Source organism: Crotalus tigris, unplaced genomic scaffold (assembly GCF_016545835.1).
Source record: "Crotalus tigris isolate CLP2741 ecotype Arizona unplaced genomic scaffold, ASM1654583v1 scf7180000024370.6872682, whole genome shotgun sequence".
NCBI lineage: Eukaryota > Metazoa > Chordata > Lepidosauria > Squamata > Viperidae > Crotalus > Crotalus tigris.
The window spans coordinates 2891089-2908306 of record NW_024100540.1 but is presented as its reverse complement, the minus strand read 5'-3'; the positions used below and the strand labels follow the sequence as shown (position 1 = coordinate 2908306).

The following is a 17218-nucleotide window of genomic DNA, read 5'->3' as shown; positions in this document are numbered from 1 at the left end:
CACAGGATGTCACCACCACACATCCACGCAAAAAGCAAACCCAAGCCCACACTGATGATGAGGCATGACCACAAACCAGAAGCCAAACCACAGCTGCATCATTAAACCCCTCCAATCCATACATGAAGCAAACTGACACCCACCATGAAGATGAGGCACGACCACAAACGTGAAGCCAAACAACAGCAACACAGCTCACCATCTCAAACCCCCCTGTAACTCAGACTAACCCGAGCACAACAAAGCCCCCACCCAAACAGAACATTCCCCCAGCCAATCAGAGCACAACCAACCCCCCATCCAATCAGAGCACAGCCAAGCCCCTAACCAATCAGAACACACCTCCACCCAATGAGAACACAGCCAAGCTCCCACCCAATCAGTTCATACCCCCACTGGCAGTTAAAAGGAAGAAACAGCTACGATCACACATTGCTCTTAGAAGCACGAAGCCAAAAACACCAGCCTGAAGATGACAAATGGAACTTCGTCGAAATGTCGCCAAGACACTTCCAATTTTACACGGGAGAAAACCCGAATAACCAAAGACCTACATACAAACACCCGCGAAAACTTCAGAAAACATATATGTATGTATGTATTTATGTATATGTGTTTGTGTGTGTATATATAAAATAAAGGTAAAAAAGGATATATGCAATGTTATCTTCATTTTAGATGTCAAAAGGGTCTCTCTGTCTCTCTCTTTCATCTCTCTTTCCTTTCCCTCTTTCCTCTCCCTCTTTCCTCTCTTTTTTCTTTCCTCTTTTTCTCTTTCCTCTCCCCCTCTTTCTCTTTCTCTCTTTCCTCTCCCTCTTTCTCTCATTCTTTCTTTTTCCTCTCTCTCTTTCCTCTCTCTTTCCTCTCTTTCCTTTCTCTCTCTCTTTCCTCTTTCCTCTCTCTCTCTCTTTCCTCAATCTTTTTTCTCTTTCCTTTTTCTCTTTCTTCTCCCTTTCTCTCTCTTTCCCTCTTTCCTCTCCCCCTCTTTCTCTCCCTTTCTCTTTCCTCTCTCTTTCTCTTTCCTCTTTGTTTTCTCTCTTTCCTCTAACATTCCCTCCCTCCCTCTCCTCTCTCTTTCCTCTTTCTCAGGCGGGAAGGGGGAGCAGGACAGGAGGCAGTGGCTCCGGTGGTGGCATGGCAGCATTGTCGGGGTTCCCCGCCACTGCCCCCGGCCTGGCCACCGCCCCCGCCACGTCCTCAGCTGAACGGGCGGGGAGGGGGAGCAGGACGGGAGGCAGCGGCTCCGGAGGCATGGCAGCATCGTCGGGGTTCCCCGCTGCCGCGCCCAGCTGCCGCCCTGTCCTCAGCCAAATGGGCGTGGAGGGGGAGCAGGATGGGAGGCAGCGGCTCTGGCATGGCAGCATCGTTGGGGTTCCCCGCCATCGCCCCCGCCACATCCTCAGCCGAACGGGCAAGGAGGGGGAGCAGGACGGGAGGCAGTGGCTCCGGCGGCACGGCAGCATCGTTGGGGGTCCCAACTGCCCCCGGCCTGGCTGCCACTCCCACTGGGACTCCGCGCTGCCCGGCCTTGCCCTCCGCTCATTGATGGAGCCATGGTGGAGGCAGCACCCGCCCAAGCCCCTGGGGGGCAGCAGGAGAAAGGAGAGGAGGAGGGCAAGGAAGCAGTTGCCCCAGCCGGGACTCCGTGCTACCCGGCCTCATCCTCCGTCCATTGATGGAGCCGCGGTGGGGACTGGTGCCTTGCGGCCCGCCAGCCCGGCTGCTCCCCCCCCCAGGTACCCCCTCTTGCTCTGGCACTCACCTGAGCCGCCCGAGGGGCATCAGGAGGAAGAAGGAGAGGAGGAGGGCTGAGACACCAGCGTGTACTTCTCAAGGAAGCCGCCACCAGCGTCGGACCCCAGGAGGCAGCTCTCCTCTCCTACCTTTGCTGCATCTCCTTCCTTCCCGGCAGCCTGGACTCCGGCGCGCCTTCCCAGCCAGCGGGTCCAATGGTCAGGCTGGCTGGGGATCGCAGGGGCTGGTCTCCCTTGGGCCGCGGCTTGCGGGAGGGCTGGCCCGCTCAGCCGAGCCTCCAGCAGGCATCTCCCAGCAGGGATCCCGGGGCTTCCCCGGGCGGCTCCACGGCCACAAGGCCCTGGCCACACTTCTCCCAGGGGGTGGGGCACCCAGGCACAGGGCCAATCAGGAGCCCTGCAGGAGATAAGTCCGCCTGAGACAGAGAGAGAGAAGGGAAGCGAAAGTGCCTCTCTGTCTCTCTCTCTGCAAATGGTGGAGGAGGCTCTGGAGCCGCAGGTGATGGTTCAAAGAGCCGCATGTGGCTCCGGAGCCGTGGGTTGCCGACCCATGATATAGGTGGTACCTTGCTCAATAGTAGCAACTGTGAGAGGGATCTTGGAGTACTAATGGACAATCACTTAAATATGAGCCAGCAGTGTGCTGCAGCTGTCAAAAAAGCCAACCCAGTGCTAGGCTGCATTAACAGAGGGATAGAATCAAGATCATGTGAAGTATCAATCCAGTTTACAATGCCTTGGTAAGGCGATGCTTGGAATATTGCATCCAGTTTTGGTCACCACGAAGTAAAAAAGATGTTGAGATTCTAGAAAGAGTACAGAGAACAACAACAAAGATGATTAGGGGACTGGAGGCTAAAACATATAAAGAAGGGGTTGCTGGAATTGGTTATGTCTAGTTTAATGAAGAGAAGAACTAGAGGTGACATGATAGTAGTGTTCCAATATCTCAGAGTTGCCACAAAGAAGAGGGAGTCAAGCTATTCCCCAAAGCACCTGATGGCAGGACAAGAAGCAATGGATGGAAACTAATCAAGGAGAGAAGCAACCTAGAACTAAGGAGAAATTTCCTGACAGTTAGAACAATTAATCAGTGAAACGACTTGCCTCCATAAGTTGTGAATGCTCCAACACTGGAAGTTTGTAAGAAGAGACTGGACAGCCATTTGTCTGAAATGGTACAGGGCAGGGGTGTCAAACTTGCAATGTCATGTGATGTATCGCGACGTATTGTGACTTTTCTTCCATTACCAGCAATGGGGTGGGCATAGTTGTGGCATGACGCATCCAGCCCACGGGCCAGCAGTTTGACACCCCTGGTATAGGGTTTTCTGCCTGAGCAGGGGGTTGGACTAGATGACCTCCAAGGTCCCTTCCAACTTTATTATTATTAATTAAATCCAAAATGAAATCCATCTGGATTTTTAGTCTGTTTATAACTTTCGAAAAACAAAGTTCTATTCAACCTTTTGCTATTTATTAAAAAAAACCAATCTTTAAACTTGTACTTAAAACTTGTTTTTCTGAGGATTGAAGGAGATTCCTTCAGTGTTCTCAGACTTGATGTTGCCAAGATTCCTAATAGCTAAAAAGTAATTAACAAGGAATTTCCAAAGGTGATTAGAAAACAAGTATTTTAATCCAGTGTCTTTTTGGTGGCTGAATGTCTATTCCTTCAGCTCCCAGAGCTCTAAACCTGCCTTGAAGAACAGTCTTGCATTCTCCTTGCAAGGTGCAACCATCTGGAACACTTGTGGGCAATCTCAAATCTTTACCTTATCCAGGAAGGATTTACAAAGAGCTGCACTATTGGCTCCACTTTTAGCAAAGCTATCTTCAATTCCCCATTCTTCCCTGTTATCTCACAACTTTGCAAGAGTAAGCAGGAAGAGCTAGCTTGTCAAAGCAGACTTTTCTAGGTGTTAATCCCAAAATGCAAGTCAATTACAGGATACCAGACACAGTGGTTGCTATGCAGGAACTGCAGGAAATAGTATGAAGTCCACAGGTTACTACAGTGTCCTAGTTCTTAAATCTGAAAAATAACAATGGGAATTATGGGCACTTAAGAACAATATTTTCTCCCTATAATTCACTTTCTCTGAGATGGGAAACCTAAATTGGTTACTACAGCTGATTTTTTTTGTGTCTTGGATTTCAGCATCTGCAACTTTTTGGCAAGGACATCAAGAAACCCCTAAGGTTCCTATTCATTCCCAGGTGGGTGTGGAGTAATACACTCATTTTAAATAAGGAATATCAGCAGGAATGATATATTAGTATATCTCTTTAGCATCTGGTTATCTGGAGCAGGTAGATAATGGTGCTTTCTGGACTTTGTGAATTCATTCCTTTTTTTTTTTTTTTTTTGCCTATGTTGAAGAAGAAACATTTGTCCAGAAGATTGCACTGTCCAATTATCAGAGTGCCTTGAGTTCTGGAATAGCTACATGAAAAGTCCAAATAATAAAGAGGGTTTTTTTTCTCTTCCACTTACAGGAATCAGTTGAAGCATACATTTGTATTAATAAATGCTCTCAATTTTTTTTCTAGCCCGGTGGGAACTTCTGTAGCTTCCTGATTGAAATAATTTCACACAGTAATCTACCTGTGGTGATTACATTAGTATCCAGGAAAAGGAATTCCTATTTTTTTCTCCTATAATTCACTACTTGAACTGTTTTATGTAGATGAAGATTTACTGCTGTGTATGCTTATTTAGGATGCACAGCTCTGTGAATTTGTGGGCAGAAAGGTGCTTTGGAATGATAGGTACTCGCATCAAGCCAGCACCTGCATCAAGCCAGCACCCAAACAGCTACAGCTCAGGTGTGGAGAAAGGTGCACTAGGTTTAAAGGCTGCAGACACATTCATTTTTTTGCTTGTGAATACGCAGTACCATACAGCCCTTTAGTTTATGTCTTGAAGCACTTACTTATGTTGCTTATAAAAAGGTATCATAGCACTTGGTACCCAAGACTCCACACCCAACCTCCCTTTATTAAAACCCGTGAAACGAGTAAAGAACTTTGTGCAAGTTTTCAAGTTTTCCAGAAACCTTTATGAAATTGGTAATTGATAAAGCGGAATGGAGAAAGATGCATACCTTTTAAAAAATAAGCTGGATATTTAAAGCTATGACATTTTTCATCCTTTCTTAGGCTCTGATCTCGGAGCCCCATCTCCCGAGCTCAGCTAATAATGCTGACTATGAAAAAAGAATGGCGGGAGTGCAAGTGCAGCTCCAAGAAACCCTGGGAACCTATCAGGCCGAGCTTCTGAGTGCCCAGACTCGCCTCACTGAGCTTGAAATTCAGGTAAGGGCATTGTGCAAATAACAGAGTAAGAGAGTTGAAGGGACCTTGGAGGTCATCTAGTCCAACCCCCTGCTCAAACAGGAAACCCTATACCATTTCAGACTAATTGTTGTCCAGTCTCTTCTTTAAAACTTCCAGTGTTGGAGCATTCACAACTTCTGGAGGCAGGTTGTTCCACTGATTAATTGTTCTGACTGTCAGGAAATTTCTCCTTAGTTCTACTTTATTTTATTTGATAAAGGACTACACTTATAATCGAGAAGCTCTTCCAATAGTTAAGAGTAATAGAGAGCAAGGACAGGACTTTCATGCACACATACCACATTCTTGTAATCATTCCTACAACCAGATGTCCATTCTCACATACACCTCCATAATGCTATGCATGGTCACAACTACGTACTTATTCTCTTTTCAAGTATCTACGCATATATGTATCTCACACTTGTCTGCAAGAAGAGGTTTTAATTACCTCCCTTAGAATGATAAGGTAGGGAAATGTCTATGGAGATTCTCAGTCATCCAGGTCATAATTATCCTAAAGGTGCTTTTTCAGGAGGCAACTGGACTTTTGCTGTTTTTCTTTGAAGATGTTTTGCTTCTCATCGAAGAAGCTTCTTCAGCTCTGACTGGATGGTGGGGGAATGGAAGGATTTATACTCCTTGCAGACAGCTGGTCATTTGCATTCTTTTAGAGAGTTGTTGAGGCCACCTGGAGGTTTATTTGTGTCACCAGGGTCACCTGAGTAGTGCAAATGGGTGTGGAGCCTTCTTGGAACGGCTGAAAGGACTGTTGTAGACTGGAACAGATGATGTTGTATCCCTTTTGAGAGAGGGCTGTTCAGTTTTGACATAGATGGCCTCTGTGACTCCTCTCTCAAACCCGTAGTCCTCTCTGTCCAAAATGTGGACTTTGCTGTCTTCGAAAGAGTGGCCTTTGTCTTTTAAATGAAAACAAACACATCAGGACAAGAGTCAGCAGTCCATCTGCATTTAAACGACAAAGGCCACTCTTTCAAAAACTACAAAGTCCACATTTTGGACAGAAAGGACCGCTGGTTTGAAAGAGGGGTCAAAGAGGCCATCTATGTCAAAATTGAACAGCCCTCTCTCAACAGAGGAGGAGGGATACGACATCATCCATCTCCAATCTTCAACACAACCCTTTCAGCAGTTCCAAGAAGGCTCCACACCCATGTTGTGATCCGTCAGCTGCCAGCAGAGCTAGCAGTAGAGTCAGACGAGGAGGGGGAGGAGGAGCCTGAGTCAACTTCGGAGCCTTTGGAAGGCTGAGGGGGAAGCAGAATAAGAGGCAGATGCAGAGCCGGGGCGCTCTGTCTGCTCCCAGGCAGAGAGGCAGCTGTCTTTGGGGCCTGAGCTGAGTGAAGGGGAGGAACAGATGGGGCCCATCCCAAATGCGTGTATGCATAGAGAGGAGAGGAGAGCAATGGAAGGCAAGCTGGCTCTCAGGGAAAAGAAGAAGAAGATGCTAGCCAGCCTCTCCCTGGCTGGGAAATAAATAGTAGTGGTTTAGGAGTGGCCTGTTGTCGCAGACAACCGTTCGTTTTCCAAGTTACATCAATCAAGTCGGATTCCTTTGGCAGAACCAGGTTGTCAGGACTATTTGCTCTGTATTTGAGATGCCAACTGAGTCTCCCTGTTGGGAACCAATAGGTAGTGAATAGGGACTGTTTCTGCTTGGCTTAATCCTTGACAGACTTTCGATTTGACATTCTCAAGTGAACAGAGACTATTCTTGCTCTGTGTCAGAAGGGGAAAAGACTTTCCTTTGTGACTACTTCTTTTTCGTTTTGTCTACCCAATGTGAACAAAGATCGTTCCTGCCCTGTTTTAATAAAAGGGGTTTGTTTCACTTGCAAATAAGTGGTTTCTCATTATTTGCTAAGGCTGGGTTAGAACAACCCATTTGCACTACTCAAGTGATCCTGATGACACAGATAAACCTCCAGGTGGCCTCAATGACCCTCTAAAAGGATGCAAATGACCAGCTCTCTGAAAGGAGTATAAATCCTTCCATTCCCCACCCATCCAGCCAGAGCTGACGAAGCTTTTTGGATGAGAAGCGAAATATCTTCAAAGAAAAACAAGAAAGTTCAGTTGCCTCAAGAAAACGCACCTTGGGATTAGTTAGGGAATAGGTTTTGCCTCTTTTCACAGTTCTTACCAAGAATATGTTATATTACAGATGTTTATTCTACACTGTGATCTTCCTTCCTTCCTTCCTTCCTTCCTTCCTTCCTTCCTTCCTTCCTTCCTTCCTTTGCTTTAAAAATAACTTTATTAAAAAAAAACATTTCAGGTAAGGCGACTTGAACTGGAGAAGAATCAGCACAAATTCTTGCTGGAAAGTCTGCAACAGCGTCACCAGGAGGACTTGGAACTTATTGAGAATGCACACAGGTAGAAATGGGGAACCACTGGAGATTATTAAAGGTTATTTAAGCATGTCTAGTACTACATATATAAAGTAAAAAAATATGGGAATCACATGGAGAACTGGAGGCAACACTTAAATATAAATACTATCCCCTCACCACTGCAAGCCCCATAAGCAGGAATTCTTGCATTTTCTATGTTTGCACGGGTTAGTGGGCTGTTACAAGAGCTATTTTTCTAGAATCTTCTCGTAATTTAGAATTGAGATAGATTTTTTTTTATTATTTAGAAGAGGTCCCATTCTTGAGACTGAGGTTGAGATTGTATTCTAGGAGGAATGCACATTTATCAAATATTCTCAATTTCAGTATTATCTGACTTAGAGCTAAGGTTATATTGATCTGGATTCTTGCTTCCAAATTCTCAGAGATATTTAGGGAATTCTATCTGTGTCTTATTTCCTAGGACCAGGATTCTTTATTGAAATGCTTTAATTGTATCCTTTCATTGTCGTTCCCAAACAGAGCATGGGTATTTTGGAGCAAGTGGAAAAGCTAACATGAAAGTTTATAAAACTACAGCATTAAGCGACAAACAGCAGCAAATAAAATATACATGAAATATACATAAAGAGTTATTTCTTTTACTATCTTTATCTTCATTTTCCAACCTGGTACCATCTTGATATATTCAGGCTCAATTCGTGAAATTTTCCGCTAGCTTAGGCAAAGAAATTGTGGTTTACATATGTTCGGATAATACCACTTTTGGGAAGGGCAAGGAAAACACAAATGTAAACTAACATGAAGAGCACAGCTTTCAAAAATGAAACCAGCTCCTAGATCATACCAGCTGCTTTTACCTATAGAGCTGATAATCAGAAAATATTCCCGGCTGCACAAAAAATATGTTGCATTCTTCCCCTCTCCCCAACTCTGCCAACTGGGGAGCTAGGAACCGTGTGAAGGTGGTTGAGGACTCGTATCGTCAGCGTGAGGATCGTCTCCGGCTAGAAAATCAAGAGTTGGCTGCACAATATCTTTCTCGCTGTCAGGGCGCAGAGCAGGCGAAATCGGAGATGTTAGCCCAGCATCAGCGTCGCCTGACTGAGCTAGAGCAGGAAAAGGCCAAGGAAATTGTTCGCCTACAGGAGCTTCAGCGGTAACGTTGTGGGGAAGATGATGAAAGAAATTTTCTTAGACTTTGAAACTGAAGGTGCTTTTCAGAAGCATAAGTCAAACATGTAAGCTTGTTTTGTTTGACAGATCTGAATCCGGCTCTCCACAGATGTAGGCAAGCTTTGTGTATACACTGAAATAAATTGAGAAACAGTGTTTGTTTGTTTGTTTGTTTGTTTATGGCCCTTTTGACTTTTGCAGTATGTCCATCCTGGAAATGCGCAAGGATCATGAAGAGCAGTTACAACGGTTGAAACAACTGAAGACTCAGGAGATTGATGCAGTGACCAGTGCCACTTCTTACACCAGGTAGCAGGAGCTCATTGCCCTAAAGAATTAGAGCATTGGAACTTTTATTCAGTAGTAAGGAGCAAAATAGCTGTACTAAGTAGTCAAAGCACATTTGGTAAACAGAATCAACTCCACAGTTCGCTTCTCCGGTTTACAGTGCTTCTATGAAAGAAAAAGGATGAGACGTGCTTATAGCTCCCTCCATGGACATGTGCAGACCATATTAGAGGTCTGAACAAAATACTAGAGTTTTAAGGCTGTATTAAAAGGGATTCAAATTAATAGTCTGGCAACAATGGCCAAAAATGCCATATGGGCAACTTGGATACAGAAAACTACAGATAGATGAATCACTAAAATGGAGAGGCCTACAGCTCAGAAATAGAGTCATGTATGAATCCAGGTCACCAGAAGGGATTTGGTCTGTATCCAGTGGAATAAAATAATGTATACATCTTATTAATGTTGAAGGTAACTTTAGATTTCCATTCTTTTGTTATAAGAAGTCAGTAAAAAAAAAAACATAGAAATGTTTGTCTGGTTGTCTCCTGCAGGTCTTTAAATGGCATTATAGACCAAATGGAGAAGTTCTCCAGCAACCTGAATGATCTTGCCAGTAAGGTGGAAGCCACTCACCATACTACCCACCAAGGTCTTGAAATGGGAGCTCGCCAAAGAGATGAACAGCTTAGAGGTATGTGCCTTTTGATGCTTGGGACTAATATACAACTTGCTCTAGAATAAAACCTACTTGGACAGCCTACTTCTATCATGTAATTGCAATACAAAAGAAAATATTTATTGTCTGTATTGTAAATAAATGATGGGTTTTCGAATGTCATAGACTAGGTTATAGCGTTTTAAGACGCCATTACTTAGTTGTAAACAGTTTTAAATTTAAGCAGGAAATGGAGCAGCAGAATATAAATCACCAAATGGTGCAGTAAATTCATGGTGCAGTAATTACACGGCACAGTAAATTCAGTTCATATTACTAAAAAGCTATTCTGATTTAAGTGCCTTGTAAGATTGAAATATAGATATAATGCATAGACAAACCCAAATTTTGGGTGTGGTGCCAACCCATATATTAAATTGTACTTTAAGAGTCGTGTCCAGTCTGAGTTGAAACTTGTGTCGGATTTGCTTTTAAGCTATCAAGTTATTCCAAACACTGAAGCATCTTTCCACATCTTGGTCAGCCATTCTTCCTTTGAAGGGATGAGGCTACCTTTTTAGTAAGGTTTCCAGTGACATCACTGCAACACGGGTGCAGGGGAATGAAGCTCCATTCCCCAAGCCCAATTTCTACCAGCTGGGGGGGTTCAATAGGACGGAAAGTCACCCCATAGAGGCGACTGGCCAAAGGGTGAAACTTTGTAGATTGCGGGCCAGCAGAAGCTGACCCGCTTGATCCAAAGTAGCCCTCAGAATTGGCAGCAAGAAAGGCTGACCGCACCCATGCGGTCAGGCAGAAGCAGCTGATCATAGGAGACAACGAATACTAACAAGCGGAAAGCAAAACAGCTGATCCGGATGAGACTACTTTCCTTACCTCTCTACAAGCGAAAAATATGGGTTCTGAAAAAAAGCACTCAAAAGCAAGAAATCCCCAAGCTTTAGGCCCTCCCTCCTGGATTATAAGCGGCGGTTTAAGCTTTGGGGAAATTAAAACTGACTTATAACAATATTGTGAAGATAACTGAGGGACAAAAGAAGGATAATTTGGGAAACTTTTGCATTTATAAATCTTTTTTTTTAATTCCTTGTTTGGAAACCATGGGATTTTAACTTTTTAAAGTTTGGTGGGAATGGACATCTAATGACATCTAGTGACAAAACTGAGAACTACATTTAACCTTGTTTTTTTTTTAATCTTATTAAGGGATGGGAAGGGTGGGATAGGGTAGGGTAGGGTAGGATAAGTGCTATTCTCTCTAGAAATGCCTCATATTTTGTCTAGCCTCCATGGATGATCATGACAACTTTTTTGAAAATCAGTGCAGATGTCCTACTTCAAAAATTTGGAGATTTTGAGTTTGATTAAAAAAAAAAAAAAGTTCTGCCTACCACGCCCTGTGGCTGCAAAAAGGTACTACTTCCTTCCTTGTCCCAATCTGACAGTTTTGCAAAACCGTTTGAACCGGGAGCAGAGAGACATGGAAGATGAACGAGGCCGGCTACAAGAGGTTATTTCTAAGATGGACGCCAGGTTAAATGAGCAAACCCGGCTTCTGGAACAGGTGAGCTGGTGCTAAACCAACTCGTGGTTGGTATCGGTGGTGAGAATGTGAGAATTGAGTTGGAAGAGAGATAAAAAGATATGCACTGAAGGAAACTTAACTTTAGGACTACTCAGATTTAGCATTTAATTTTTTTTAATATTTACTGTGACAGAGATCTTAATGGCTGTCCATATTGACTAGTTGCCCTATCTGGTCACTATCCCTTCAAGATAAGAGTCAGAATGGAGTTAGGTGAAGTGAAATTTTTCTCTAAGGACTGGCAGGTCTCTTCCCCTCAGTCAGGGATTCTGAATACTACCTGGGAAGGTCAATATAGAGAAAGGACAGATGACCTGCAGCTAAGTGTTGTGTATTGGGAAGAGTGGTGTTTGCAGATCTGCACAGACTGTGCAAGCTAATGTAACTCTTGACCAAGAGAACATTGGTAAGGAAGGCACCTGTGGGTTTACAATCCAAACTATCTTCTTAGTATTACATAGTGGTCAAGGTTTTTTTAAATTATTATTATTACGCATCATCGTTGTTTTCAACTCCTAACATCTATATAAATAGATTTTCTTAATTGCACATGCTGAGTTTAAACAGTATATCTCGCAGTTTTAAATGGTGTTTCCAGTAACAGAATAGATTTAGATTGGAGATAATTCAGAACAACTAATTAGACATATAGGAAATGTTTCTCTTTTGGATAAGTACTGCCTCTGTGACACAAAAGGGCTTCAAAAGGAAATCCCAGTTGGGTTTGGGGTGACTTAGCCTAATTATGCTTGTCTTTCCTGCTTGTTTCACAAGCTATCTTGCTTGGAGGTAGATTAAGCCTTTCAGGAGCTGATGAGTGTGTTCTTCTGCCTTAGGAACGTTGGAGGGTCACCACTGAACAAGCCAAAGTGGAATCTTTGCAGCACTCACTCGAGGAGCAGAGAAGAGTCACGACCCAGCAACTAACCATGGAGAGGGAAGAGTTAGAGAGGGCAAAGGTTAGAAGTGCTCGTGTTGTTTGAGTGATTAATCAGCATGTTGTGAAGTGAGGACTAAATGCAACTGGATATATGTCATTTACTGAATTATAAAAAAGGAGGAATCTGATGATCTCATCCACTTTTTGTTCTCCTATATCAGGCATGTCAAACTTGCGATGTCACATGACGTCGCACGACGTATTGTAACTTTTTCCCCATTGTCGGCAATGGGGTGGGCGCAGTTTCAGCGTGACGCATCTGGCCCACGGGCCGGCAGTTTGACATGCCTGTCCTATATTTTCCTCACTGCTTTTCTGATTTTTTTTAATTGCTTTTACTGAATAAGGAAAAACTGACTTGATTCTACAATAACTTTTATAATGCTTTATAATACTAGAATCCATCCATCTGTAACCATATTGTAAATACATATATTCTGTGCAGAAACTCAGAAGAGCAATAGCTATGTTTCCCTGTACTTCCATTTATATTTTAGCTATTCCTCCACTTATAAGAGGCATTTTATAATGGAAGCAGAGAAGATTTCAAATAGAATTCATATTCTGTTTCAAGGACAAAAAAAGTACTTTGCTTTCAAAGGCACTATGAGGAAAAATTCAAGATCCATCAACTAAACCAAGTAAAGCAACAACCTTTTTAAAGTGGCTATAACAAGCCTAAGGTGAGCTGTTCCTGGGAAGAGGGGGTTGATTTATTCTCCATAGCACTTGAAGTCAGGATAAGAAGCAACGGGAGGAAGCTAATCAGAGGGAGATCCAGTGTGGAAATTAGGAGAAATTTGCTGACAATGAGAACTATTAGTTAATGGAACAGCTTGCTTCCTGGAGTAATGCTCCATTGCTGGGGGTTTTGAAAAAACTTTGGACAACCATTTGTCCAGAATGGAATAAGGACTTCTGCCTTTCAGCAGGGGGTTGGACAAAACAGCAGCCTCCAACCTTTTGGACACCAGGGACTGGTTCCACGGAGAGAGATTTTTCCACAGACCAGAATAGACGTGGTTTTGTGTGCTGCCTGCATCCCAGATGAGGCTTTGCTTGTTTGCGCAGCCCGGTTTCTGGCATGCCACGGCCCGGTTGTCGGTCCATGCACCAGGGGTTGGGGACCCCTGGAGTAGAAGGTCCATTCAGCCTTATGATTCTATGATGTTTGCTTTGATTTTCCTTTTAGTGCTGTCAAAACAACGCTGATTTCCTTGTCTTCCTGTTCCTTGTTCTCAGAATTCTTTGCTTGAGGAACAGAAAGCAGTCATGCAGAAATGTGCCGAGGAGCGCCGTAAAATGGCGGCAGAGTGGTCAGACCTGCACATCCAACAGAGGCTCAGCAAAGAACGCTCAGAGCGGGAGGTTGACCGGGCTCTGCAAATTGACTCCCAGAGAGAAGGGGCCATCATGAGCCTTGCAAAGGTAAAGGGCTGCAGTCTTGATTCCTTTAGTTTCTTGGCTGTCTTTTTACTGGGCAATCTGGGAAGAGTCTAGACCAGGGGTAGGCAACCTTGGCTCTTTTATGACTCGTGGACTTCAACTCCCAGAATTCCTGAGCCAGCATTGCTGGCTCAGGAATTCTGGGAGTTGAAGTCCACAAGTCATAAAAGAGCCAGGGTTGCCTACCCCTGGTCTAGAAGAATATCTGGTCATTGAAGCAGTGGTTAGATTGCAGTTATAACCATTTATGATTTGTGTTGACATGGAAACAGAAACACAAAGGGTTAAGTAAAAAAGACCTTTTCTCAAAAAGACCTTTTCTTGTACGATGCAGGTGAATTAAATACAGAATTAAAAACAGAAATATAAAAGAGCAAATCTGTAAGACTACTTTTTCCCCCTCCTCTTCTTAGGAACAAGCAGATCTAAAGATCAAATCCAGTGAGTTGAGATCCAGGGAAGAGCAGCTGGTGAGGGATCGAGAACTTCTGGAGCAGGAGAAGCAGGAGCTGAGACTGGAGAAGGAAAGAGTTAATGCTGCAGCTTTGCATGTCAAACAGAGGGCAGATGAAATCAATAGCATGAGCAAGGTAGAGAAACTGCCTTTCTACATCCACCATTCAAGGTAGAAAAGCTGATATAACTGCATAAAATCTAGACTAGATATCCTGGAAATTGCATATCCTGGCACTTCTGGACGATATCAGATAAAAGAAGGCTGGACTGTATCATAGAAGCCAAAAAAAACCCCTCGGGCAGCAGATAGTCTTTAAAGAATATGTAACATGCTCTTCCGAAAGCTAGAGAATAAGCTTTGAAATTACTGGTTCCAAAACCATGCACTAAATAGTGTAATTGCCTTATTTGCAGAGTTATTGGCAAGCCTTTTGGGGAAGGCACCTAATTCTATCTTGCCCCCTCTCCCCATTTATTACTGATTCTTGGGGGGGGGGAGGCATTCATTTTAAATATAAAGAGGAAAAGAGAGGAAAACCTCACAGTAATTCTTGATTGAAATGCTGGAAGTCATTTACTTGAAAATAAACTGATCTGTCTTGGTTGCTTTTGTAAGAGGAGTTTCAGTATGTAATCAAGGACATGTTTTCCACAGACAGCATAATTACATGATTCCTTGGGAAAGGGGCAAGAGAGAAATTCAGGCACATCTGCATTTCCAAGTTTTATCACCTACCAAGAGAAAGCCTTAAACTAGACTTTCCAGATGTGGAAAAATTTCATATTAATGAACCAAGCTGTTTGTCGAAGGCAGGCATGTAAAGGAAGGAGGCCAGAGAGCTGTGGCCTAACACCAATAGCCTGTGGGTTGTTGAACAAAAATACATCTAAACCAGATGTTGTAGTGCAAATTAGCAAAAAAAAAAATTTTTTTTTACAAATTCTTTCATCATGAAAAATATACACTATAAGATGCAGTATAATAAATATATTATACATCACACGCCATTAAGAGAAGAACATTCTCTATGAATATAAAACCAGTCACAACTTGCTGCCGGTTTCTTACATTCCAGCTCCATTTTTAACAATAATTTGTAGACTAATACATAATGGCCAGGTTCATACTCAGTTAAGCAATTCCATGTGGCTATATAGCACACACTTCCTTCTTCTTCTTGTGCCATATCCGTTATCGGACGTTGGTGATCATGTTGGCGATCCTGTTTTTATCAGCAGCCGCTGCTGCTGAGTTTTGTCCAAACCAGTCCCTTAGATTTTGAAGCCATGATATTCTTCTTCTGCCTGGGCCTCGTTTGCCTTCAAGCTTTCCCTGGAGGATTAAACGGAGTATGCCGTATTTTTCTGGGTGTCGCATCACATGTCTGAAATATCCTAATTTTCGTTTTTTAATTGTTTTGGTGATTTCCCTTGGCTTTCCCAAGCGGCTTATCACACCAAACCACAAACCATCAATTATTTAGCATGCTGCGTGAAATGCAATTATATCAGGTTAAATTTTAAGGCAGAAACAGGTTTTAAGGCTGTAGCTGAGATCAAAGCCTGACTCTTCCTCCTTATGCCATAAAGCTATCCTCCCACAAGTACGAAGAAGGAGAGAAAGCCCTGATGGAGGCAAAGAAGGTGGAATCTGAACATCAGGCCAGACTCCAGACTTTGCAGCAGCAAATGGAACGGCTCAGACAGCAGGAGGAACATTTGCATCAGGTAATCTTTCCTAACCTATGGAAATGTCTTGTTCCTATGTACTATTTTTTACTGTTTATTAATGTTTATTTTTTTATTTTTAATTCTGTTATTACTTATCTGGTCGTCTAAGACGGGTGTCAAACTGCCGGCCCACGGGCCGGACATGTCATCCGGAAGCCACGCCCACCCCATTGCCGGCAATGGCAAAACCGTCCCGATAGTTGCACGACAACATGTGACGTCGCGGGTTTGACATGTCTGGTCTAAGAGAAGCAATTTTTAAAGTAGAGAAACCTTTATTAAGGCTTCTTTTAAATGACCAAGTCCTTAAAAAGAATTAAAAATACAATTAACACATTAAACCGATGTTTGAAAATAAAGGATATCCAAATATTGACATGCATGCCTCAGAATACAAAAATCAGATAATCTAGTTTTATTGAATGAAAATAGTTTGTGCTGTTTTAGTTTGTGTTGCATTTCAGTTGCATGGCTATATAAATTGATTTAATAAAATAATAAATAAAACAGATCAGCTCATTGCAAAATTGCAGCCTGCATGAAATCAAGATAAGCAACAGTATGCCTAGATTTAAGAGGTACAGAGGCACAGTATTTTTAAAATCCTTTTCTTACTTCACCAATTAATTTGTCTCCAGATTTTACAGGTGTGCTGTCATCAGAATGGAGTTGAGGTGTCCTCCAAATGCTTTTATTTAAAAAATGTGTACATGAATTATTACGAGTATATCACATACTTTATGTTCTGTGGAACTCTGAATGCTTAAATAAGTAAGGTGAGATCAGAAGGCTTCCAAAATTAGAAGTGATGAATAGCAAACAGAGGACACGATATATACCTGGTCCCAAATTATGATGGGTTTTAATAGTTGATACCAGCCTCTTAAACTGCCTAGAAAGTCAATAGATCATCAGCGCAAAGAGCTGTTGCTTTTAATAACTTCTAATTCACAGTCTGAAACATAATCTCACCAAAAAGGGCTTGAAGTTTCAGAAGTATAGGTGCTGCTTGTCACACTGCAGCTTTCCAAAATGGACCATAACTTGCACATCTGAATAAATTGTTCTTGAGCAAGAGTGGACTCCAGAGCTCTTCCCAAATTGGAAGATTTCAGTCTATTCTGATAATCTAGGAAATTATGGCAAATTTAAAAATGGTCTGCTCAGCTCGAGATGGTTGAGGTATGATACATCAGTATTTACTGCTACAATGTTTTTCTTCCTTCGCAATGAGTCAGGAGCGCCTCAGTTTGTCGCATCAGAGGAGGCAGCTTGAACAGCTACGGATGGAACTTCCAAGCAACCCACGGGCATTTCATAACATGCCTCAGGTGCCACTACCCGGAACTCCTGACAAAATAATCTCCAGTGTACATTGTAAGTACCTGCGCAGCCATTTGGGGGGTGGGCATTCTTGATAGGCAAAATAAAGGAAAAGGATAA

At 43.0% G+C, this 17218-nt stretch overlaps 1 protein-coding gene across 7 annotated transcripts in view; it reads left to right on the top strand.

Moving 5' to 3' along the window:
• The window catches only part of FBF1 (Fas binding factor 1), a 42339-nt gene that overhangs the window by 23843 nt on the left and 1278 nt on the right, over positions 1–17218 (top strand). For all 7 annotated transcript variants that reach the window (XM_039328063.1, XM_039328062.1, XM_039328060.1 and 4 more), the window contains 12 exons: positions 3916–3974; positions 4917–5072; positions 7393–7493; positions 8424–8630; positions 8849–8956; positions 9493–9632; positions 11063–11181; positions 12039–12161; positions 13385–13570; positions 14002–14178; positions 15635–15772; positions 17014–17152. In XM_039328063.1, the coding sequence (XP_039183997.1) occupies positions 3916–3974; positions 4917–5072; positions 7393–7493; positions 8424–8630; positions 8849–8956; positions 9493–9632; positions 11063–11181; positions 12039–12161; positions 13385–13570; positions 14002–14178; positions 15635–15772; positions 17014–17152 (1653 nt within the window). The remainder of the gene's footprint in view (positions 1–3915; positions 3975–4916; positions 5073–7392; positions 7494–8423; positions 8631–8848; positions 8957–9492; positions 9633–11062; positions 11182–12038; positions 12162–13384; positions 13571–14001; positions 14179–15634; positions 15773–17013; positions 17153–17218) is intronic.